The sequence below is a fragment of the Periplaneta americana genome, chromosome 3 (assembly GCF_040183065.1).
Source record: "Periplaneta americana isolate PAMFEO1 chromosome 3, P.americana_PAMFEO1_priV1, whole genome shotgun sequence".
Lineage (NCBI taxonomy): Eukaryota > Metazoa > Arthropoda > Insecta > Blattodea > Blattidae > Periplaneta > Periplaneta americana.
In genome coordinates this window covers 21,152,317-21,177,334 of record NC_091119.1, presented here as the reverse complement: position 1 = coordinate 21,177,334, position 25,018 = coordinate 21,152,317, and the positions used below count along the sequence as shown (strand labels likewise).

General features: G+C 35.1%; 2 protein-coding genes across 3 annotated transcripts in view; one reads left to right on the top strand and one right to left on the bottom strand.

The window, feature by feature from the left end:
* Positions 1–25,018, top strand: part of LOC138695829 (cytochrome P450 9e2-like) — a 449,657-nt gene that overhangs the window by 253,250 nt on the left and 171,389 nt on the right. The window lies entirely within an intron of this gene.
* LOC138695819 (zinc finger protein OZF-like) lies at positions 13,048–24,735 on the bottom strand. 2 transcript variants are annotated; one of them, XM_069820063.1, is made up of 5 exons: positions 24,626–24,735; positions 21,166–21,256; positions 20,875–20,976; positions 17,114–17,196; positions 13,048–14,566 (listed from the first exon to the last, which is right to left on the bottom strand). In XM_069820063.1, the coding sequence occupies exons 1-5, from the start codon at positions 24,637–24,639 to the stop codon at positions 13,660–13,662; spliced, it is 1,197 nt and encodes a 398-aa protein (XP_069676164.1). In that variant the 5' UTR covers positions 24,640–24,735; the 3' UTR covers positions 13,048–13,659. The 2 variants fall into 2 exon arrangements, with proteins under 2 accessions (XP_069676164.1, XP_069676165.1); XM_069820064.1 differs by lacking the exons at positions 20,875–20,976; positions 21,166–21,256; positions 24,626–24,735 and adding an exon at positions 18,170–18,286.

The window sequence follows — 25,018 nt, the reverse complement described above, 5'->3', positions numbered from 1 at the left end:
AGGACGCATTTTTTTTTTTTGCTGCCAATATTATGAGAATATTAAATGTATGATTTGTTCACAAGTATTACGAGGAAAGGGTTGCATAACATAAAATGGCATTATACTACGTCACTCATGAAACATTAAAAGGTTAAGTGTTGTTGTTATTGTTATTGTTGTTATTATTATTATTATTATTATTATTATTATTATTATTATTATTATTATTATTATTACTACTACTACTTACTCACTGGCTTTTAAGGAACCCGAGGTTCATTGCCGCCCTCACATAAGCCCGCCATTGGTCCCTATCCTGAGCAAGATTAATCCATTCTCTATCATCATATCCCACCTCCCTCAAATCCATTTTAATATTATCTTACCACCTACGTCTCGGCCTCCCTAAAGGTCTTTTTCCCTCCGACCTCCAACTAACACTCTATATGCATTTCTGGATCGCCCATACGTGCTACATGCCCTGCCCATCTCAAACGTTTGGATTTAATGTTCCTAATTATGTCAGATGAAGAATACAATGCGTGCAGTTCTGTGTTGTGTAATTTTCTCTATTCTCCTGTAACTTCAGCCCCAAATATTTTCCTTAGCACCTTATTCTCAAACACCCTTAACCTATGTTCCTCTCTCAAAGTGAGAGTACAAGTATCACAACCATAAAGAACGACCGGTAATATAACTGTTTTATAAATTCTAACTTTTAGATTTTTTGACAGCAGACTGAATGATAAAAGCTTCTCAACCGAATAATAACAGGCATTTCCCATATTTATTCTGTGTTTAATTATTATTATTATTATTATTATTATTATTATTATTATTATTATTATTTATATCTGTACGTCGACCCTTTTTCAGCAGATGTACGAATAATGCGGATAGCTCTTCAATTTAAACTCACTGATTTACAATGTGATGTTAAATGAAAGCTAGATGTAAGGACTTGACAAATGTTGAACTTTTCAAATCTTTGCCAAATATAGAAATATAAATATAAATAAAAAAATATATATATATATATATATATATATATATATATATATATGTCTGAAGCTTCGTTCTATCGTTTGCTCTGTTGGAGCCATGTTCGCTACAACTTACGTTTGTGAAAAATTATTTTCAACATTGAAAATAGTAAAAACCAAATTTGATCACGACTGACATATACCTTCGTGATCAACTACGACTGGCAGTAGGTGATATAATTCCTGATTTTGAAACTCTGTCTCAGAGACATTCTGAAGACAGTTAATATTAGGTTGTGATAATGTGTCCTATGTTTTCTTATTCATTTCTTTCTTCGGTACACATACTAAACATTAGTTTGTAACCTTATACTGTATAAATTTATATTTAAGCGCTTGACGTAAGGAAAATGAAAATCCGTTAATAAGTCAGACTGTTGTTTCACTTCCCCTTCGGGTGTCCGTCTCCCTCCATAGGTGCTATGCACGTTGCAGGTTACACGGTGGCTCAGCGCACGATCACATTTTCGCCACGGCTGCTCTAAGATATTAGAAATTTTCCATTTTTTCAAAGGATAGAACTTATTATTACGCTTTAATAAAAAAGTCACTTCAAAATATCAGATGCACTACACTTTTGAAATAACTTTAAAAAAAATCTAAACTCTCAACTTTCGCAAGTAAATTGAAAACACAAAAAATTCGCAAAAACAAAACACTTACAGTCTTACTAATAAACAGTGTATAGTTTTTATACGAGACTTATGCAGAGTTGAGACAGAAAACGTTACTAATAAACCGTGAATAAGCTATGGACGTATAAACAGGCTGTAACTATACAATGGGAATTGCTTTGCAGTAGTTATATACACGAAACCCCTTGTTTAAGCGTTGTATATAGGGAAAAAATGGCCGCCCCTTTAACAGCTGTTCGTATCGACTGTCATTTTATGATGATGTTTACCTTGTAACCACAGAAGAACAAACCAAAGATCATACAATTATTAGAATAATATTGCTGTAGCTCGTACTCTTTGACCAAAATGTAGTGTGGTAATCGATTAGAGCCAGTTGTACTATCGATATTCAACACGCCACACTAGAGCGCTCTACCGGGTCCAGTAGAGAACCTCAGATATTCTATTACCTTTCGTAACGAAGTAATTACGAAACTATGACGTAGCTGTGTAACAGATATACTGTTATACACGACGTATGTAGTGATTATTAGTAAGGAATTTACACACGACTTATAAACGAGCTACTCATTGTATAAGTATAAGACAGTTAAACGTCTGTATATAGAGTTTTTATTAGTAAGACCGTTTATATATATACATTTCAATTTATAATAACGACCAATTTAACATTCCTACGCTAATATAGTCTAACCAAACCTATGCCAACGACGAAACAGTACAGTAAATAGCAAACTACGATCACTTACCTCGCATTAATGAAGACGTTGATACATTTCTCCCACTTCCATGAAAAAACAATACATGCGTTCACGATGATCTGGATGTGCCTTCTTGAACATCAGTTCTGCTAAATATCCGACGTCCGTAAATACTACCTCCACACAAACCACCATCACGAGCCGTAGAACTACAAGCTCCTTTCATCACCAGAACTAATCTCACAGTGACAGAGACAAAATCAAAACAATCGAATATCGAATTAATGTGACGTCATGAAACATAGATTTATACACGCGCGGACTTGGTTAATAAAACCTAAACTAACCAAACCTAACCTTCGTATATGTAAGGTGTGTAACCAGAGCACTAAGGGAACTGTTTGATTTGATATGTCAATGTACACGCGAAAATAAATTCACGTAAGAATCACGTCGGGAGCGCATGCGCCAGATCCAAACGGTTCCTGTTCTTTTATAAACTCAAACACAAAATGGCTGACCACCACTTTCAATCGGCCGATATCCGTAAGTACGTAAATATAATAAATCTAGACAACGATTGTTTTCCGCTCACTTTTTCTAAATGTTTTCACATATAAACCCACCCCACAATATCTTCGTTTCTTACATACCCCATCGATGATTCCTTTTTTTTTTTTTTTTCACATTGAATCATCATGTAACACAGTGATACCACCATTATGTTGCACCACGTGGGAAAGCACTCCTTTCTAAGGGTACGTACACGTTGGAGCGAAGATAAACGATAGAAGAAGCAGCGATGCTATATCAGAGAGAATTGAAGCATGCATTGTCATTGAGGTGTGCATATTGGAGTAACGATAAAAGCGAAGATACACGATAAAAGCGACGAAAAAGAAAAGTACCATTTTCTTCGCTCTTGTCGTTTATATGATCTCTGAATAAGATAATATTAACCTGTATAATTACCGGTGGTTATCAATATATCCGAATATTAATCGATTTATTATTATTTCGGCATATTAAATTAATTATTGTAGATATTGACAAATTGATCAGTTGTGTATTTATTCGTCATATATTATGTGATCACAAGAACCGATCACATCACAATGAATTTATACTAGCTTTGGGATGAGAAACCGGTTTAATTTTGTACGTATTTAAGTTATATTAACCTTGAACTTAGCAGCTGATATTTCCTCTAAAAAGTATCCGACCTTAATTTTTCCCGCGTAAAGTTGTGATTCTAAGGCGGCGCCACTGTGCATGGTGGAAGGAGGAACTGTAATGCGCATGCTTCAATTTTTTCACCGCATTCGCTTGTGCCAGTCACTGGCTGGTGGTCGCCAAGTAAGGTGCTGTTCTAGGTGTTTGTCGGATTTAGTTTTCTCGCAAGATGACTGAACGAATTGAGCAAAGATACTGCATCAAATTTTGTCAAAAGCTTGGTGATTCTCAAAGTCAAACAATTCGTAAGATTCAGCAGGTGTTTGGGGAAGATGCGATGGGTGTAACACAAATTAAGGAGTGGTTCAACCGATTCAAAGATGGCCGCACATCAGCGGAGAGTGAGCAGCGTTGTGGCAGGCCCCAAACTGCTCGGAGTGCAGCTGTTGTTGAGAGGGTGCGAAATTTGGTGATGGCAGATCGTCGTTTGACCGTGCGGGAGATTGCCGAAGAGGTTGGAGTGAGTAAAGATTCTGCACATGCAATTTTGCGTGATGATTTGAACATGAACCGAGTGGCTGCGAAATTCTTGCCCAAGTTGTTGTCCCCGGAACAAAAGGACCTCCGTCGTGACGTTGCACAGGACCTTCTGGACACCGCCAACACTGATCCTGGGTTTCTGAACACCGTGATAACTGGAGATGAGTCATGGGTGTACGGGTACGACCCAGGAACAAAAAGACAGTCGTCGCAATGGAAGCATCCCGAGTCTCCAAGGCCGAAGAAAGCGCGGCAGGTGCGAAGCAAAATCAAGGTGATGCTGACTGTTTTCTTTGATGTCCGTGGAATTGTGCATCACGAATACGCACCGGAAGGACAAATGGTGACAAAGGAGTACTATCACGATGTTCTCCGGGGACTCCGTGATGCAGTTCGGCGCAAAAGACCAGACATGTGGACGGCGAACAACTGGCACTTGCATCACGACAACGCCCCCGCACATTCATCCCAATTGATACACACTTTCTTGGCCAAACATGGAATTACAACCGTTCACCAACCTCCCTACTCTCCAGACCTGGCTCCTTGCGACTTCTGGTTGTTTCCAAAATTGAAGACACCACTGAAAGGATCCCATTTTGAGAGTAGAGAAGAGATAATGCGGAATGCGACGACGGAGCTGAACACCATTCCAAAAGAAGACTTCCAGAGGTGTTTCCGGCAGTGGAAGGATCGGTGGGCTAAGTGTGTGCAAGCACAAGGGGCCTACTTTGAAGGGGATTAGGGTCCCAACCCCGTCAGGTATTTGAAATATTTTTTCTGGCTAAAGGTCGGATACTTTTTAGACAGACCTCGTATATCTTCTTTCATTAAGTGAATGCATAGAATATCTTCTACTGATTAATCAAAATGTTCGCTTCCCGCGTCCTCGTTGTTCCGATATGAACACTTGATTCTTTGATAATACCAAAGCGTCGCTAGATCGTTTCTTTTATCGTTTATCGTTGCTCCAACGTGTACGTACCCTTAGATCCAGAATAAATCTGTGTACCTATCTACCAAAAAAATATAAATGCAAAGCATACAAATAGCCTGAACAAACTTATTTATTTTTCCAGATATATGCATATTTATAAAGTTATTCCAGCGAATAGGAATTATAAAGAATGGACACAGCGAATTTCCCTGGTCTGTTTTTCTGCGCGCATGCGCTCCGTTAGCGTACAATTCCACTTTCAAACGCTAGAGGTCAGTGTAATCGAGCACCCGCCAACAATGGAACGGCAATCCTGTTCGCTGGAAAGTCTTCTGAAAAGTATTTCTGGTAACGATTGTTGGTGCGATATCAGCGCCAACTCTAGGGAAAAAGGCAGAACCTCCCGCTGATGCAGATAGAGCTGGTTTGACGGTCACTGAAATAAAAGGCACTGCTACATCAAAGGTACCAATGTGCAGTCCATACTTATAATTCCTGTACGATACGCTGGTAATATCAGCAAATAGGGATTATAAAGAATGGACACTTCGCGTCGGTACCTTTGATGTAGCCGGACTGATTTCAATGACCTTCAAGCCAGCTAAAGCGTCAGATTCTGCTTTCTCCATAGAGTTGGCGCTGACATCACACCAGCTAGCAGTCGACACAGCGGAAATATAACACATATAATTAATACATCTAGGTATATTATATACTCAAATAAAATAAATTGGATCCATAAAATAATAAATCCGTCATTAACTGTAATGTCTAGACTCTAGAGTTCCTTTATAATGAGAGTTGAGACGTTGACCCCAACAACAATTAAAATATGTAATGATTCGATAGCACTGAAAATGGAAAAAACAAAACTCTTACGAGAAGTAAAACCATAAACCTATATTATATTATATACAACTATTAAACGAATTCGATACTTAATTTTATCACGTATTATATTATTTTATAATATAATTTATTATATTTGAAATATAAAATATTATTATTACAACTAGTTTGTCACTGAGAAATAAGGAAAAGCTGTTAACTTGAATTTATTTGAAGCAAAGCGTTACTGGATTATGCAATAAGTTAGGCGATGTTTGGATCCTGTCTCAACTCTATTCTCAATTATTATCTTAGCATATGCTCGATTACACTAACCTCTAGCGCTTGAAAGTGGAACAAAACGCTGGCGCACAGAGAAACAAAGCACATGAAAATTCGCTCAGTGTCCATTCTTTATAATCCCTATTCACTGGTAATACGATGTTCCAGTTTCATTTCATCAACGTAACACAAATCAGACGTCAGTCTCGTGTGTGGTGTGGCGAGATCGAAGATTCAATGTATTTGCTTACAGGATATAATATTTTACTAGCATATAAAAAAAAGAATGAAAATATTTATTTACAAAAACTATAAAGAACAATATAGACCAGTGGTCAACAACTGATTTGCATTATGCATCCCCCTAGCTCACTTGCTCAGTGCAAGCGAGTGTGTGTTAACGGAGCAGAAGTCCGTGCACCAGCGGTGTCTTTATTTCTTAATGAACAAGACCTTGGACATGACTTGAATAACTGAACATTAACTTTATTATTGCATTAAAATATTATTTTATACATTACACATGCACACAGAATAAGACATTAAATAGCGAAAGTTGTTGTTTTCTAATGCCAGGCATTTGACAATAAAGTCATTTGACCTCTTGCACTCCACACTCCAATATTTTTCAAAGATATTATCATGGCCAGCCATTGAAGCACAGATTTTGAGGTGTTCCGAATCCATTTCTTGGTTTGAGTTGCACAATGGGCAGTTAGGGGACTGATATATACCAATTCTATGCAGGTGTTTGGCCAAACAATCATGGCCTGTTGCCAATCTAAATGCAGCTACAGACGATTTTCGTGGTAAATCGGGAATTAACTGTGGATTTTGATGCAGAGAGTTCCATTTTTTTCCTTGAGATTGTGTTATCAAATTTTTTTTGATCATTCAATAGCGAAAGTACATTGTTACATATTACTGGCACAATTGTAATTAAACACATAATATTCAAATTAATAAAACCTTGTAGTCTATGTGTTTCTAAATTAAACACTGATTGCCATTACATGTCACTGTAAACCAAAAATAAGGAACACCATTCAAAACTTCAGAAAAAAGATTATATCTTTTCATCTATACTAATAATAAATCTGTAGCCAAAATTTTTCTGGTAATTTTCGATTTTCCAAAAATTATTGGCGTTAACATGTATAATTAACCATCCCGAAACCGAAAATTGCTTTTTTGAAAATTTTGTTTCTATGTCTGTCTGTCTGTCTGTGTGTCTGTCTGGATGTTTGTTACCTTTTCACGCGATAATGGCTGAATCGATTTATATGAAAATTAGAATATAAATTAAGTTCGTTTAACTTAGTTTTTAGGCTATATGGCATTCAAAATACTTTATTTAAAAGGGGGGTTATAAGGGGGCCTGAATTAAATAAATCGGAATATCTCGCTTATTATTGATTTTCATGAAAAATATTACATAACAAAAGTTTCTTTAAACATAATTTCCGATAAGTTTTATTCTACACAAAAGTTTGATAGGACTGATATTTAATGAGATAAATCAGTTTTAAAATTACAATAACAACGCCATCTAAGGCGCTGTACTGAAATAAAAACAAATGACTTCATCTATACGGGGCCTTGGACAACAACAATCGAAAGCTATTAAACATAGTCTATGAGAATGTTTCTGTGTTTGTATGAAGTAATATTGGAAGATAATTGTTTAATTATTGTTTCACCATTGGAAAGTGTAGCTTCTCGAGATGGACATGATTCTACAATGTTATTACAGTAACTTCTGAAACATATAGCAAGTAAAATAAAGTATACACATTAAAACTAAATGATATGTCAATCTTCATTAAACTATGGTTGTATGTAATAACAATTAAGAAACATGTTAAAGGAATTGTCATTGCACCAAATGATTGCTCTCTGGACTAAAATGACCGCATTTGAATTATTTAAGTGCAATTTAAATTAAGTAACATATTAAACGATTTATCTTTCTATCAAAAACGAAAGTTTCCTGGATCAAACGTCATATTTTAATTATGTAATTACTTTATATTTATTTCTCACAGGTGCAGCGGAGCGCACAGGTACGGCTAGTACATAAACATAATGAATGGTACTATTTTAGGTTTGAAATGAGATAAATAATTGAAATGAGAAACTATAAATGTTATTGTTTATGAAAGAAACAGAGTAAAAAATAAATATTACTAATATTTGTGAAACACGAATAGAAGTTTACTCAACAACGGTACCGATTCTTTTTTTTTTAGATGTTTGGATCCTTTTCTCACCCACCAACCATAATAGTTCCAGTGAAAGAGTTGTCTTAAGATATACAGTAGTTCCTTCACAGGCGAGTATGAAGGGGGGAGCGCGAAATTTTTAACTCCAACGAATTTGCAAGACGCGTTTCACTATCAAACATTCAGTCTGATTGGCTAATCAGCTTCATTTACATTGTTTATTATTAATACAGCAATAAGAATAAATGAAATTTCAAATTATAAGATTGTGTCTATTATTATTTTTCCAAAATCATTGTCTTATTACATCCAATTAAGAAAGATTATACAAATTTATTTAGCGTATTGTATTGTGTTATAAAATTTGTATACGGTAACATAACAGTGCAAATGTAGCCCAACTAATCTCAATATTTATTACAAATAATATCACGTAGTACTGTAGTAATTTCCTTTATTTAGCAGAAGGAATCATCAAACCATTGCGATATTTTATAATTATTATTTATAAATTACTGCAGTTACACCTGACCATAACAGCTGCCGTGGTTCGAAATAAAATTGCATTATCGCCTAATATTTTTGGAAACGAAACTAGTTATAAAACAATATATTTTGGTGATTATTACATTCTCAGACGCTTGCTGTTATTTCGGAACTCTTCTTTGGAACTAATACTTTCTTGGAACTGGAGCACTCTGAAAAGTTCCGGGAAGAGAACGACTTTTCTCAACACTGTGCTATGAAAATCTAAAATGTGACTCCATATATTCAAGTCTTGAAATCGTGATTTTTTTTTATTGGGTTATTTTACGACGCTGTATCAACATCTAGGTTATTTATGGCCGGTTTCACCAAGCTTCTTTAAATCAGCACAAACGACTTGTCAACAAATGGATCGTTTAATTTTAAAGGGATCTTTAAAAGTTGACGGTTTCACCAAGCCTCGTATCTTTAAAATTAACAGGCGTTTACTAACGAGGGGATTTTGTACATGTATCTTGCATGTTTTGTTTTTCATACGACCATGGCTTCGAAATCGCGAATTTCATTGGTTACATATGATCATGGCTGACTTTGTTTGGCATGAGGAAACAATCATAAGCAAACGGGTAAGAGGCAGTAATTTTAAGAACATCTTCCTAAATACAATATGTTGTCATACCGCAATTAAAAACAAAAATACAGCTGCTTCCAAATGTAAATAGTACGAATGTAGAGCAGTTAAATTGTAACTTCTAAAGGAAATCTGAGAAAATTTAGCGGACTATAAAAGGCCGTCAGCTTCAAACTGATGGCACAATTAATTATATACAAAGCATTCCAAGCAGTTATATTAGGCCTAAATTTAGGACGGGAAATCGCTCTTCCATAAATTGCATACTACTTTTCCACTGTATTTCATACAGATTTATGTAGTACCCTGTAACAATTTTGCCATGCTTGTGTGGCAGGATTCAGGAGAGGTGTCATTAAATTGGATTTTAAGGGGTAGCCATTGTCTCCTAAAAGAAAATCTCTTTGCACCCTTTTCATTTAAAAGGCATCCTCCTTTGGAATGTTGTGCTATCCGTGTAGACCGTAACATTATCTTAAACCGAGAAGAATCTGTTGAAGAGGAGTTAAGTGGGTGATTCCTATCTGTCGTATTCTAACCTATTACAACTAAACTAGCGCTGAGGTAGTTCTGCTAGTTTCAGAAGTGAAAATCGTTGAATTTATAAGGGATTTTTTTTGTGTGGTAATGCAGTTGATCGTATATGCAAGGCATAACAAAAAACCTAAACTAATCAAACGTAACCTGTCACAGATTCGTATGTGCAAGGTGTATAAGCAAAGTACGAAGGAAACTACCTCAGCGCTAGTTTAGCCACAATTTTTCTATGCGGAGCTTTACATAGGCCTATGCAATTGTTTGAATATTGAATGAAAAACAGGATCTTCTATTCAGGAATCTTTTGGCTATATTACTGCCAGAATATACGATTGGGACATGTACACAATCTATGTTGTCTGTGACAACATAAAATTTATCTATAAGCTGATTAGGCCTATAGAAATGACTATTGTAATGTTGATGTACGTCTGATATTTTATTCACATATCTAGACAATACAGCTTTTGATACCCGTTCATATCATCAATTATTATTTCAAAACTTCCCGCAACGTTATCTCAAAGCGAGAAGAATCTGTTGAAGAGGCGTTAAGTGGGTGATTTCTATCTGTCGTATTCTAACCTATACAGTATACCAGTATTCAGTTTCTTCTAGAATCATTCTTACTACTTATTTCCTTAATGTGTAGCTTTCGTGGAATTCTTTATCACTTAAATCTTCAAAATGATTATTCCGAGTGTTATTACAACATATAAGTTCGTCGTTATGTTTAAGTTCTAAATAAAGAACTTCATCACCGAATAATTACGTCCGCCATGTTGTTGACTTCTTAACGCATCATCACTGTTTTAACGCGACGAATAGGTCCTAATAAATTAATGATGAATTTAAAGATGCGTTAGCAATAATGATACTTGGTGAAACACAAAAACTGACTAACGTGTCATTAAATTATTTAACGAGACGTTATAATGATAACGAAGGTTGGTGAAACCGGCCATTAGCGTCTGAATGATATGAAGGTGATAATGCCGGTGAAATGAGTCCGGGGTCCAGCACCGAAAGTTACCCAGCATTTGCTCATATTGGGTTGAGGGAAAACCCCGGAAAAAACCTCAACCAGGTAACTTGCCCCAACCGGGATTCGAACCCGGACCACCTGGTTTCGCGGCCAGACGCGCTCACCGGAAATCGTGGATGAAATTCCTCCCGAAGGAAACAACGATCATTGAGACATACTACTTTTATTCAACACTAGCCGTACCCGTACGCTCCACTGCACCCGTTAGAAATAAATATAAAGTGATTACATAATTAAAATAGGACATTTGATCCAGGGAACATTCGTGTTTGATAGAAGGATAAATCGTTTAATATCTTACTTAATTTAAATTGCATCCAAATAATTAAAATGCGATCATTTTGGTCCAGACACACTCATTTGGTGCAATGACAATTCCTTTAACATGTTTCTTAATTTTTATTACATGCATCCATAGTTTAATGAAGATTGACATCATTTAGATTTAATGTGTATATTTTATTTTGCTTGTTATAGGTTTCCATTGAATTATGTTAATAACTTAATTTTAACCCTTGTTTTCTACGTATTTAGTAAATGGCGCTTGTCCCACTATTGTTCTGAACTCTTCAAATAACTTAAATTATATTATATAATATTACATTACATTATATATTATATTATATTGTATTGTATTGTATTGTATTGTATTGTATTGTATTATATTATATTATATTATATCAGAAGTTACTGTAATAACATTATAGCATTATGTCCGTCTAGAGAAACTACACTTTCCAATGGTGAAATAATAATTAATTATACAAATCGATTAATTTAGCTTCCGATATTACTTCATACAAACACAGAAACATTCTCTGTAGGCTATCTTTCATAGCTTTCCAATGTTGCTGTCCAAGGCCCCTTATAGACGAAGTCATTTGTTTTTTAATTCATTACACGGCCTTAGATGGCAGTTACTTTAATTTTAACACTCACTTATCTCATTAAATATCAGTCCTATCAAAATTTTTTAAGGAATAAAGCTTATCGCAAATTATGTTTAAAGAAACGTTTGTTATGTAACATTTTTCACAAAAATCAATAATAAGCGAGATATTTCGATTTAATTCAGGCCACCTTATAACCCCCCTTTTAAATAATGTATTTTGAATGCCATATAGGCTAAAATCTAAGTTACAACGAAGTTAATTTATATTCCAATTTTCATCGAAATCCGTTCAGCCATTATCGCGTGAAAAGGTAACAGAATATACAGACAGACAGACATACAAACAAAAATTTCAAAAAAACGATTTTCTGTTTCAGGGTGGTTAATTATATATGTTAGGACCAATTATTTTTGGAAAATCGAAAATTACCAGAAACATTTCGGCTACAGATTTATTATTAGTATAGATTCCAGGTAGTTTCTGCCAAGAGTCGTTACTGAATGGGAGATAGGGTTGCATAATGCCGAAGACGAGGTAATGCTAGCTTGCCCTGCACTGGAGCAGTGTTGAGCCCCCATGCTCGCTTTCGGCCGAGTTGATGGTCACTGATATAGACCCTAGGTCATTCCATGCAAAAAAGTATGTTTTTGAACCATGATGTTTCAAAAGTTAAAAATATTGTAGTAGGTTATGTTGTACGTTCTAAATATGAATTTCAAGAAATGCTGTAATTATATCTTTCATAGTTTGGCAGCAATCAGAATTTGAAATATTGGTTTAACAAAGAACACGGTTTCATTCATTGACGTTTTCTTACTATGTAAAGGAAGATGGAAAAGTGATTTCAATGCAATTCGAAAAAGGAGAGCCTTGTTTATAAATGCTCTTAAAATGAAAAAAAAATATATATATAATTTTTTAAATAGTTACCTACCGTAAAATAATTTAAAAAATATACAATACAAAATGCAATTCATTTTTACAGACGAAAAAACATGTGTTTAATTCTTTAGGGTATATTGATTCCACTGTGAAAATTTCAGAATGTCAGTTTTTAATAAAAATAACTCACCGGAACAAATGAGCTCAGCAGGTAGGCTCTCCCGTCGTACAGAATGTTACGCGATCAAGGTCAGGGAGACGGACGTTTGAGATTACTCATCGTTATGAAGTCTCGCGAACGCTGCGACCGCCACACATAGCAAGCGATTTTCAACCGACGCCAGAACAAAAATTATTAATTTTATTAATATAATTATTCACAGGTTTTTGAGATAAAATCATAAAACTTGGGCGATGGATTAGTAATAAGATTTTCTTTAATACGAATGAAATTCGCGTGCATTTAATTTTTGCATTCGAATATAAAACTATTTTTTTAAGTGAGGTGTTTTTATGAGCATGCCTTAATATTATTCGGATTAGTCTTTACGGTATTAAAATATGGTTATTCAGGTTTATAATGGCGTCTGTTTAGTTTCGATGACACTTCATATAGGGTGCCTAGAATATTTTAAATGCTAGGTAACATGTAACTGCCACCCATTTTTTCAGTCATCCGTATGGCTAAAATATTAATGATATGGCGGTCATAGCTGGCAGTTTAATTTATTTCCAATAAGAACATTATTATATTAAAAGCCCAAAAAAATTCAAGACATCACTGGCATATTCTTAAAATTTTGTAAGGAATGACCCTACAAAATATTTAAATGTCAAACTCACTTCTCTTCAGGGTGAGTTTTCAAATGTGCGTTGCGAGACGCTAGTTGATTAAATTCTTTCCCACATATATCACATTTAAATGGTTTCTCTCCTGTATGGATTCGTGTATGAGCAACGAGGTTTCCCCTGAGCCCAAAGGTCTTGCCACAAGTATTACATGTATACGGCTTGTCTCCTGTATGCGAGCGAGCATGAGTTGTCAGACTTCCAAGCAGACTAAATCCTTTTCCACATATATCACATTTGTACGGTTTCTCCCCCGTGTGCTTGCGTCTATGTCTCTCAAGAGCCCATTTTCCAACAAAAAGATGCCCACAGAAATCACATTTATGCGTCTTCTCACCCGTGTGAATCTTAATATGACTTACGAGCAAACCTCTTTGATGAAATTCTCGTCCACATACATCACATTTGTATGGTTTCTCTCTTGTGTGAGAACGCATATGACAAACAAGATGGCTACGTTGAGTATAACAGTTTCCGCATATGGAACATTTGAACGGTTTTTCCCCAGTGTGAACAATATTGTGTCTAAGAAGACTGTTGCGTCGAAGAAACGATTTACCGCAAATATCACAAAAGAATGATTTTACTGCTGTGTGAATTTTCTGGTGCTTTACAAGATTTCCTCGCAAACCAAAACTTTTCTCACATACTTCACATTTAAATGGTTTCTCCCCTGTGTGGGACCGGTTATGACGTACGAGTTTCTTTTTACTGTCAAACACTTCACAACACACATCACACTGGAATATTTTTTTTCTGTCGGACACGGTTGTAACATCATGGTTTTCACACGTCGTTTCCTCTTCAGCTTCCTCTTTCACTTTGTCTTGTACAAAATACATAACTTCAGTTTCTAATACAAAACATGACTTGCTATTCGCATCCTGTACACCATTGCTGCAAACATATAAAGATAATACAAAATTAACATTAGTATGTTTCGCTAAACTGGAGAATTCCCACGTATCTTTGAACCATGCCGTTACGTTTAGCACCAAATTTAAGTAAATACGCAATCTTGCCAACATAAGAACACGACGTTGGAGGGAGAAATTTGTTTATTTTCTCTCTCTACCTCGTTCGTTCTGAATATTACTGAGAGATAGCAATACTGTTAGCTACAAGATATATTTGCGCAAATATATTGAAGTAGATTACGTGACTTAGATGAGAGTCTCGGGACAAAACAGTTTTGCTACATTTCTTTTTTTATTAAATGTTAAGCACAGGAACGCCATTTCGTAATTTTATTTAAGAAACAAGCCAAACAAATTATCTTTGCATAAAAAACGGATGCTCCCTGGACCAAATTATCGTATTTTATAGTTGTTTGAATGCAACAGAAGCCAGAAGTCTCGCACTTGACTAATGCAGTGAATTATTTAAGAATATAGTTGCGAATTTTACTACCACCATTTCGATTGTGTTTTGTTTGGCACGGCTCAGTACGGCCCGGTGACTAGTGGCCAGTGAGTAACATCGACTATCGACATTGCTCTGCAGTGGGTATTATCCAGTTGTTCCGTATGTTTTATTTTGAGTAGCATTTCCGTTGTTAGTAGAAAATGGAATGAAAAGAGAAGGTAAAGAAGAGAGGAAGAAGAAAGATGGAGAGGAGAGAGCTCATTGGAATTGAAGTGAAAGGAAAAATACCTTTCCTGTAATCAGTACAAAATTAATTTTTTCAGTACTGTTACCAAATAAACAACGTGAAACAGGAAAGACATACGGTACTGAATGAAGCTATTAAGCAGAAGCAAATTACATGCATCATCAACTAATGCACTTGCTTAAATAATCAGCTCTCTACAACAAATAATTCACAGTTAAGTAGAACTGACTTTCAATCTAGATATGCATTTTATAAATAATAAGGAATACTTATTAATCATGTTAAGATATACATCGACTCTAGAAATGTCAGATTTCTTCAAAATTTTGATTAATGTTTTTGCCTCGTCTGGAAGCTCATTTCTTCTAGTTTTCAGAAATATATAACTTGTATTCCTATCTCAATTTATTTGGGCATTTATAATAGAAGCGCACTATACTTTTCATACCTATGCTATCTTCAGTGTCTGTTTTCCCCTATTTCACATTTTCCAACATTTATTATCCTTCCGACGAAGGACAAAAAGTAGACTTCCAATTGGGCAAAAGGCTTCATTGAGGTACCAAAATATTAAAGCTTAAACGTGTGGTCATGTTGTAAACTAAAATTATTATTTCCAATCGATTATAACTATTGTATCCCAAAAATATAGAAATATATATGTTTTTTTCTAAAGTGCTTATATAATGTAGCATATCTTTGGAATGGTTCAAGATAAATAGATAATGTTGTAGTTCCGTCGCTCTTATTTCCGGCAACCAATCACGTTGCAGATTGGCTACATTTAAACGTGCATCTTGTGAGTCGCTGATGATGACGTTATGCATTTCCTAAGACTCGATAAATACTTAAAACACTTAATATAATCGCCCGCCATTTTGGCTCTTTCGTTTGCGTTCGCAGAAAGCACACGAGGACATTATTTGCCGCTCAATTACAGTGCATTCGATTTATTATCATAGGAGCTACGACATGATAATGTTTAACGGTGCGGCAAATAGATTCCTCGTCTAGTAACTTGGCAACGAAAGAACAAAAATGGCGAAGATACTACCTACCTAGCCTTTATAGAGCTTCACTTCCTATGGCGTAAGCAAAGAGGAGGAGTGACGTCGGGAATAACAGCGTCGAGGCTATAGTATGTAACATTCTCCATATATAGGGGACCATTTCGGTGAAAGAAATTTTACCCTAGGTCAAATTCTAAAGGAGTTAAGTCGGTCCAAAATTGTATTAATGATTTAAAAAAAAAAAAAAAAAAAAACTTTCTTTGGGCCCCCAAATTAGATTTTCAAGTTTGAATTATTAAAATTGCTTAGTTCACGTCTGGCTATGAAATGAGCAGGCCCAGGTTCAAATTCTGGTTAGAGGTTTTTCCAGGGATTTCCCTCAACCAATTGAAGCAGAACTGCTGGGTAATTTTCGGTGTTGGACCTCGGACTCATTTCGCCATCATTAATTTACATATCATCATCATCTATACAATAGCCTGGGTTAAATTCATGGTGCGGCGTGCTGTACTTGTACAAGAGCACAGCTGTTCGGCTATTCAATCATTCATAGAATAGGAGCGGTAAGCACAATAAGCCTCAAGCTGCAGTGTAAGCCTTTGGGTCCCTCCTCCGTACAAAGACAGAGAGAAATTGGTTAGTTTACTTACAAGAATCATGACACCAAAGTTTGAAAGACATTAGCAAAAAAATGTGTATTTTTAACCTACGAGCTATGTATATCTTAAAAACTTTCTGAAATGTGAAACAGCAAGTAGTAGAATAACAAAAAGGATATCACATACAGTAATCTACAGTCTAAGATTAGACATTTGCACTCACTCTGGTAAAATCACTTCATGGTTTTCTATTGTCATCTCTTCTGTCGGTTCTTCTTTTAATTTGGAAATTTCACCATATGACTCCTGTTGGCAACAAGTGTAACTTAAATCATTGCGGTTGGTAACACTACACGAGATGTATATAACGAACATACTCTGCCATTTTAGAATAACAAAGGGATGAAATACGATAAAGTGTTGTTCCTAACGTACAAGTTGTAAGTAAGTTCAATTAGGGAAAAATTAATTGGAATGATATAGAACATCATTTTGACTTCCAAGATTCTTTTGCGTTATTTGGAATATTTAATACTGGTAGTCACAAAAAATACTCCAAACAGAGAACATGTATAAAAAATTAGAGAGTCATGGTTTGCTTTAAGTTGCTATTACGGCCTACTTGAGAGAATAACGAAAATAGTTGTTCACTCTGTCAGAACAGTTATGCATACTATATATAAATCATCATTAATAAACCTGTATTCGATAGCACGCAGAAATTCTAGAGTATTATTAACTGGTAACTGGGTTATTTCTAAATCACAGAGAAATGTTGGCCTTGAGTTTTATTCTAATTTTATTACTATAAGGTGTAAAGTAAATTGATTCGATCATATATCTTATTCAAATAAATAAATAATAATAATAATAATAATAACAATAAATACAACAATAATAATAATAATAACAATAATAATAAGGTGAAATTTTATTAATGTACTGCCAGCATAGGGAATTAAAAACAAACACTGAAAATACCTTAGTTTTGTAGTGTGGAGTAGTAGAAACTCGATGTGATCACTGGGAGAGCTGTCGTGCCACCCAACCCGCCCTAAATAGGTTCCTTACTTATATAGCAAAATCGTCGTACTTGAAGGAAGAAGGCGACCATATTCCGTCGTTGTGACGTTATTTGAGGTGGAGTGGGAGAATGATTGCAGTGTCGCCAACTGTGGTAACCATTCATATTATCTTACACACCTAACAAAACCTAATCTAACCTAACCTAACCTAACGTGCTACACACCTATTGTAACATTCCTAATGTTTAGCACACCTGTTGTAACATTCCTCACAGTTTCATTTCGTTTGCTGATATTGGCATCCCTGCTACGCCTATAGCCTGCCATCTGCTGGAACTCAAGAGTCATCTAGTGGAAGTGAAGTGAAACTGCGGCTCTGTTAATTACGTTTCCGAAGTTGTTTCTGTGTTATCTGCAAGAATTATTGTGTCATTGTAGTGATAATTGAATTTATATTGTACAATAAAAATTGAAATGTGTCGTGGCTGAGATAAAAGTGTTCTAAATTGATTTCCAGCGCCACAATCTCAGTGATAAACGTGTGAATATTCGTTGGGAGTCCGTTGGAAATGGCAGTAGAGTAATAAAACTTGACCAATAATAATAATAATAATAATAATAATAATAATAATAATAACAATAACGATAACAACAATAATAACAATAACGATAATAATAATAATAATAATAATAATAATAATAATAATAATAATAATAATAATAATCTTGTGTCGTCGCCTTTTCGCAAAATATGGAAAAGACAAGTGGAAGAAATGTGTTCAGCACGTTAAAAATAACAAAGGATAATATTTTTCTAGTGCTAATGTAATAGACAGTGAAACTGACAGGATAATTTCGTTAGGAGAATGTGTAACTGATAGCAGTGATGCATCAGATGACTTGTCAATCGGTAGCGACAATGGTTCAGATTAATGGGGGGAAACTCTGGCTCTGCCTCCAGCACAACAGTAAGGTTTAGTAACCTCCTACAATGGAGTTTTCCCTGTTGTTAACCTATAGCAGCATAATGATCATAAACAGAGCTGCCAAGTGTCAACTTTTAAAGCTTTTCACAAGTGCTGTACCAGTCTCTATATTTTGGATTATTCGGTTTATTTCAATTTACATTTTTATAGAGATGACAAAATAAAACTCAATTTCGTTCCTCAATGAAGACAGACAGAACTTCCACTGTATGTTGCAAATTAAACGATTAGGGAAAATCCCATGAACGAGTATTTGATGAAAAATATTTTAATAAAGCCAGACATGCCACTGAAGTATAATAAAAGTAATTTTTAGTAAACTGGCTGTAGGCTATTTGTTATGTATTTCACATTTTAAATGCTGAATAATTCCCATAGAATGATGTGGTGGCCAGTACCATCGCCCACTCCCTACAGAATGCAAATTTGACATCTCATAAAAGAGTTTAACTGCGCCAGTCTTTCAGATTTTCCCGAATAATTTATTATTGTTTGTATGATACTGTCTTTATTAAAAATTTTTCTTATGAAAATAATAATTAGTGGCGCCAGCCTTTTTGAACATTATTTCCAGATTATTTCAGAATTTTAACTTGGCAGCCCTGTAACACTGTAATAATACATATGATGATAAAAGCAAATAAGCATCTGTAACAATACTTAATTATCAAACATGTTTACTTACTTACTCACTGGCTTTAACCCGGAGGTTCATTGCCGCCCTCACATAAGCCCGCCATTGGTCCCTATCCTGAGCAAGATTAATCCAGTCTCTATCGTCATATCCCACCTCCCTCAAATCCATTTTAATATCATCTTCCCATCTACGTCTCGGCCTCCATAAAGGTCTTTTTCCCTCCGGCCTCCCAACTAACACTCTATATGCATTTTTGGATTCGCCCATATGTGCTACATGCCCTGCCCATCTCAAACGTCTGGATTTAATGTTCCTAATTATCTCACGTGAAGAATACAATGCGTGCAGTTCTGTGTTGTGTAACTGTCTCCATTCTCCTGTAACTTCATCCCTCTTAGCCCCAAATATTTTCCTAAGCACCTTATTCTCAAACACCCTTAACCTATGTTCCTCTCTCAAAGTTAGAGTCCAAGTTTCACAACCATAAAGAACAACTGGTAATATAACTGTTTTATAAATTTTAACTTTCAGATTTTTTGATAGCCGACTGGATGATAAAAGCTTCTCAACCGAATAATAACAGGCATTTTCCATATTTATTCTGTGTTTAATTTCCTCCCGAGTATCATTTATATTTGTTACTGTTGCTCCAAGATATTTGAACTTATCCACCTCTTCAAAAGATAAATTTCCAATTTTTATATTTCCATTTCGTACAATATTCTCGTCACGAGACATAATCATATACTTTGTCGTTTCGGGATTTACTTCCAAACCTATCTCTTTACTTACTTCCAGTAAAATTTACGTATTTCCCCTAATCGTTTGTGGATTTTCTCCTAACATATTCACGTCATCTGCATAGACAAGCAGCTGATGTAACCCGTTCAATTCCAAACCCTGCCTGTTATCCTGGACTTTCCTAATGGCATATTCTAGAGCAAAGTTAAAAAGTAAAGGTGATAGTGCATCTCCTTGCTTTAGCCCACAGTGAATTGGAAACATATCTGAGAGAAACTGACTTATACGAACTCAGCTGTACGTTTCACCGAGACACATTTTAATTACTCAAACTAGTTTCTTGGGAATACCAAATTCAATAAGAATATCATATAAAACTTCTCTCTTAACCGAGTCATATGCCTTTTTGAAATCTATGAATAATGATGCACTGTACCCTTATAATTATACTCCCATTTTTTCTCCATTATCTGTCGAAAACAAAATATCTGGTCAATACTTGATCTATTACGCCTAAAACCACACTGATGATCCCCAATAACTTCATCTAATCAAACATGATTATTCGGTAAAAAAAAAAAAAAACTCTACTTACCTCACTTTCGAGCTTACAAAACATCCCTTCGATGTTAGTTTTCAAAATGTCACCATCACTCCATTTGAATTCATTCTGTTCCTCCTTTACATTTGCAGGAAACTGGAAACAAAATACTAATTAAGTATGAAAGTCATGATAAGACAAAGCTTTTGTGAGTTATTCTTCCATTTAGTGCCTGCTTCACTCCTGTATTGTGTTTCATTGAGATTATGTAAACATTTAAATTGCGCCAAGATTTTACGGACATAATGTGTGTGTCTAATGCAAAGAAAACTAATTCCAACTCACCTCATCCTCTGACTTCTTCACTTGTATCATATTCTCTCGAGATTCTGTTATCAATTCCTCACCCTGGGAGTGACAGTTGACAGCTAATGTCCTAGATTAAAAAATAGTGGTATGTCAATGAAAAAGACTGAGAACCGCTGGTCTACAAGATTTCATATACACATTAGTCTAGTTTTTTTCTATTCTCTTTGGGGTTCGGTATCATAATAACGAGTTAATAATTAATTTTTTTTATGCTCGACCATGCCGAAATGTAGTAATTATACACCTGGTAGCAGCCCTTTAATGGACCTCATTAAAGTACACCTATTCATTAAAGTTCGGGTGTTCCACCAATCAGAAAACACCATTGTAGCAATATGAAAGCGCAAGTATCGATTATTCTCGGATATGCAATCGAAAGACAACTAGCGAAACGTCACGGAGGCTGGAAATCCAATACTGTCGCAGAAGGTTACGTTCTGTTACTATAATAATTAGCGTTAATTGTAAATGAAGGGTACACGGGAAAAACGAACAATGTCACATTTCCATTAAGGGTGAGATAGTGATTTCAGTATATTGCTGCAAAATTTATTGATATTTCTACTTGAAATGAAGGAAATGATGAGTGTATCCGTGGTTTTAATTCTCCTTCACCACTTTTGGTAAAAATAACAATAAAGTTTGTCGTAATACAGTGAATTATATAATGACATCACCCTTAATAGCATTGTGACATTGTTCGTTTTTCCCGTGTACCCTTCAAATAATATTCAAATAAATTCAATTTGTCATCTCGTTTTTCAATGTCTAAATCAATTTCAAGGTTGTATCAAGATTAATCTTTATTTTACTCTGTAGATTATATCAAGGTCAATGGCATTTGTTTCTAGGAAAAAAATCAATACTTTCGCGTCTGCGCACATCTCACAATTTACGAGATATTGCACAAGGTCAGTTCCTCTCCCCAGTCAGATAAGAATAACATGAATACTTATGAACAATTTCAAGTTAGAAATATGGTCGAGCATAAAAAGTCGTATGAAACTTGCCTATAATGGTAATTAAGACGCTCGTATGAAAATTATGAAACTCGCTTGCGCTCGTTTCATAAGCATTCTCGCGTCTTAATTACTACCATTACAGGCTCGTTGCATAATGTACTATTTTCAACTCTGCTTAGACCTAGAAAGTCTTAAAATTGGACAAAAAGGAGGTTAAAAACGATACTGAATAGTAATCTCCGAGTCTATTATAATATAACCTACACAGAGTTCACCACGTTTTACTCCAGAAGAAAAGCACTTGCTATAGCCTAAGTAACAAATGCACACTTTTCTTCTTTTTCTGTAAATTCAGAAATTACAAAGTATAGCTTTCAAACTCAGTAGCCTACTATGTTAGGCCAAGTACCGGTAGTATAATGGTCCACCTACTGGTATTTATAATGTAGGCCCAGCGAATAGGGATTATAAAGAATGGACACTTCGCGTCGGTACCTTTGATGTAGCCGGACCGATTTCAATGACCTTCAAGCCAGCTAGAGCGTGAGATTCTGCTTTCTCCCTAGAGTTGGCGCTGACATCACACCAGCTAGCAGTCGACACAGCGGAAATATAAACATATAATTAATATATCTAGGTACATTATGTACTCAAATAAAATAAATTGGATCCATAAAATAATAAATCCTTCATTAACTGTAATGTCTCGACTCTAGAGTTCCTTTATAATGAGAGTTCAGACGTTGACCCCAACAACAATTAAAATATGTAATGATTTGATAGCGCTGAAAATGGAAAAACAAAACTCTTACGAGAAGTAAAACCATATACCTATATTATATTATATACAAATATTAAACGAATTCGATACTTAATTTTATAATCTATTATATTATTTTATAATATAATTTATGATATCTGAAATATAAAATATTATTATTACAACTAGTCTGTCACTGAGAAATAAGGAAAAGCGGTTAACTTGAATTTATTTGAAGCAAAGCGTTACTGGATTATGCAATAAGGTAGGCGATGTTTGGATCCTGTGCCTTAATTCTATTCTCAATTATTCTCAGCGTATGCTCGATTACACTACCTCTAGCGCTTGAAAGTGGAACTAGCCGCTGGCGCACAGAGAAAACACAGGAAAATTCGCTCAGTGTCCATTCTTTATAATCCCTATTAGCTGGTAGGCCTACTACATATACAGCGTATATAAAAATGTGGCCTTTACTTTTCTGCACATTTATAAAGAAAACAATTGATTATTAAAGTTGATGTAATTTAGCATTATTATAGGACTGTACTTAATATACAGTAAATTCTTTGTATTGCATATAAAAATGTAAAATATTTTATGTATTTAAAAATATAGCCCATGTTACAGCAGTAATTTTACCACTATGTTAGACCAAGTACCAACTAAATAATAGTACCATTATATTATATTACATTACATTGACTATCGGAATATCTCTATAAACATGCTTTCTGAGATAACAATAATATAGCCTAATCTCTTTATGGTGTGCCTAGCCTATATTGATATTTTGTTGAACAATCTTATTATTATGTATTAGTCATGGTGGACCTTCGCCAAATTCAATGAGTGTTACTTTCATAAATAAGCAGTGCTGTCATAGAGGCCATACGGGGTCATACACCGTATGGGAACCTACAATTTTTTTAATTAATCGTATGGGGAAAAGACAATTTTGTCTGAACGGAGCCATAGGGCATATGGGTGCCTAAGTTTTGTATGCGGAGATCTGTACAGATCTTAGATCATCTCTTGCTGTTTTAATGTAGTATGTTTGATGTTCATAAACAAAAATTGTCCACCTCTACAGCGCTGGAATCCAGAATTATATAAAATAATGGTTGAAAAACAAGAAGTGCTGCAAATACACATTCCAAGATTCATCGAGACAAATGTGCATTTACTGTGAGGCTACATGGTGTATTCTTTAAGTCAAGCTTTTATTACAATTAAAATGTAAAGCAAAACAATTTCTTTACTTCTTCTTTAACATTAAAAAATCATTAAATGACTGTCGGAGAGCTAGAGAGAGGGGAGTAAAATATATTTCAAAGGAGGAAACAAGGGGTTGGGCGTATGGCCAAGAAAAAAATTACCATAACAACACTGCAAGCTAATATTCATTCCTGTTGGTGAATACAGTGAACAGTAATAAAAGAAAGCAGAAATGAAATGTTCAGTCCATTTAACAACCATAACACGTTTAATAAAGCTACAGTGAAATGCGCTAATACAATTTTTTCAAGTACGGTACTTGGCTTTCTAAGATACCCTACTATACAGGAAAGTGCATTTTTATATTAGCCCTGAATTTTACTAAACTTTTGAAATATTCACAACACGAAACAGAATTCGTAATTGTAATAATATGATAAAAACAACAACTGATTAACACACGGGAAAATAGCTGAATTATAACTAATTTGCCTTTGACCTTTTCGATTCCATCGCTTTAAAAGCTTATGCTCCCTCCACTGCCTTCTGGATCGTATCCAAGAGGCCTATAAGTCCTCTTGATCGTATCCTATAGCTGTAAGCATGTGGTGATCAGTGTAGCCAACAGGACGGTTTTCCCGCTAAATCAATTTTTTTCACTGTCTGTGGAGAAAAATTATTGAACGTTAGACAGTGGGAAATATAATTAAACTCGACTTTCCCATGGGGAAAAATTATTGGACGTTGGGCACTGGGAAATCTAATTAACTCGACTTTCCCCTGTGTTAGCATTCCTCTCGTCTGTAGTGAAGGAGAAGCCCAGATTCATAGATAACACGTAGGCAGGGGTTTTTGATGTGAAATTTTTCAGTATAAAGATGTTTCAGATATG

Excerpts from the sequence above, each read along its gene's own strand:
- LOC138695819 (XM_069820063.1), bottom strand. Across the intron at positions 20,977-21,165 it reads TGAAGAAGTCAGAGGATGAG|TTTCCTGCAAATGTAAAGGA; the intron begins GTGAGTTGGAAT and ends TTTTGTTTCCAG. Across the intron at positions 17,197-20,874 it reads TTTGTAAGCTCGAAAGTGAG|GAGTCATATGGTGAAATTTC; the intron begins GTAAGTAGAGTT and ends TGTTGCCAACAG.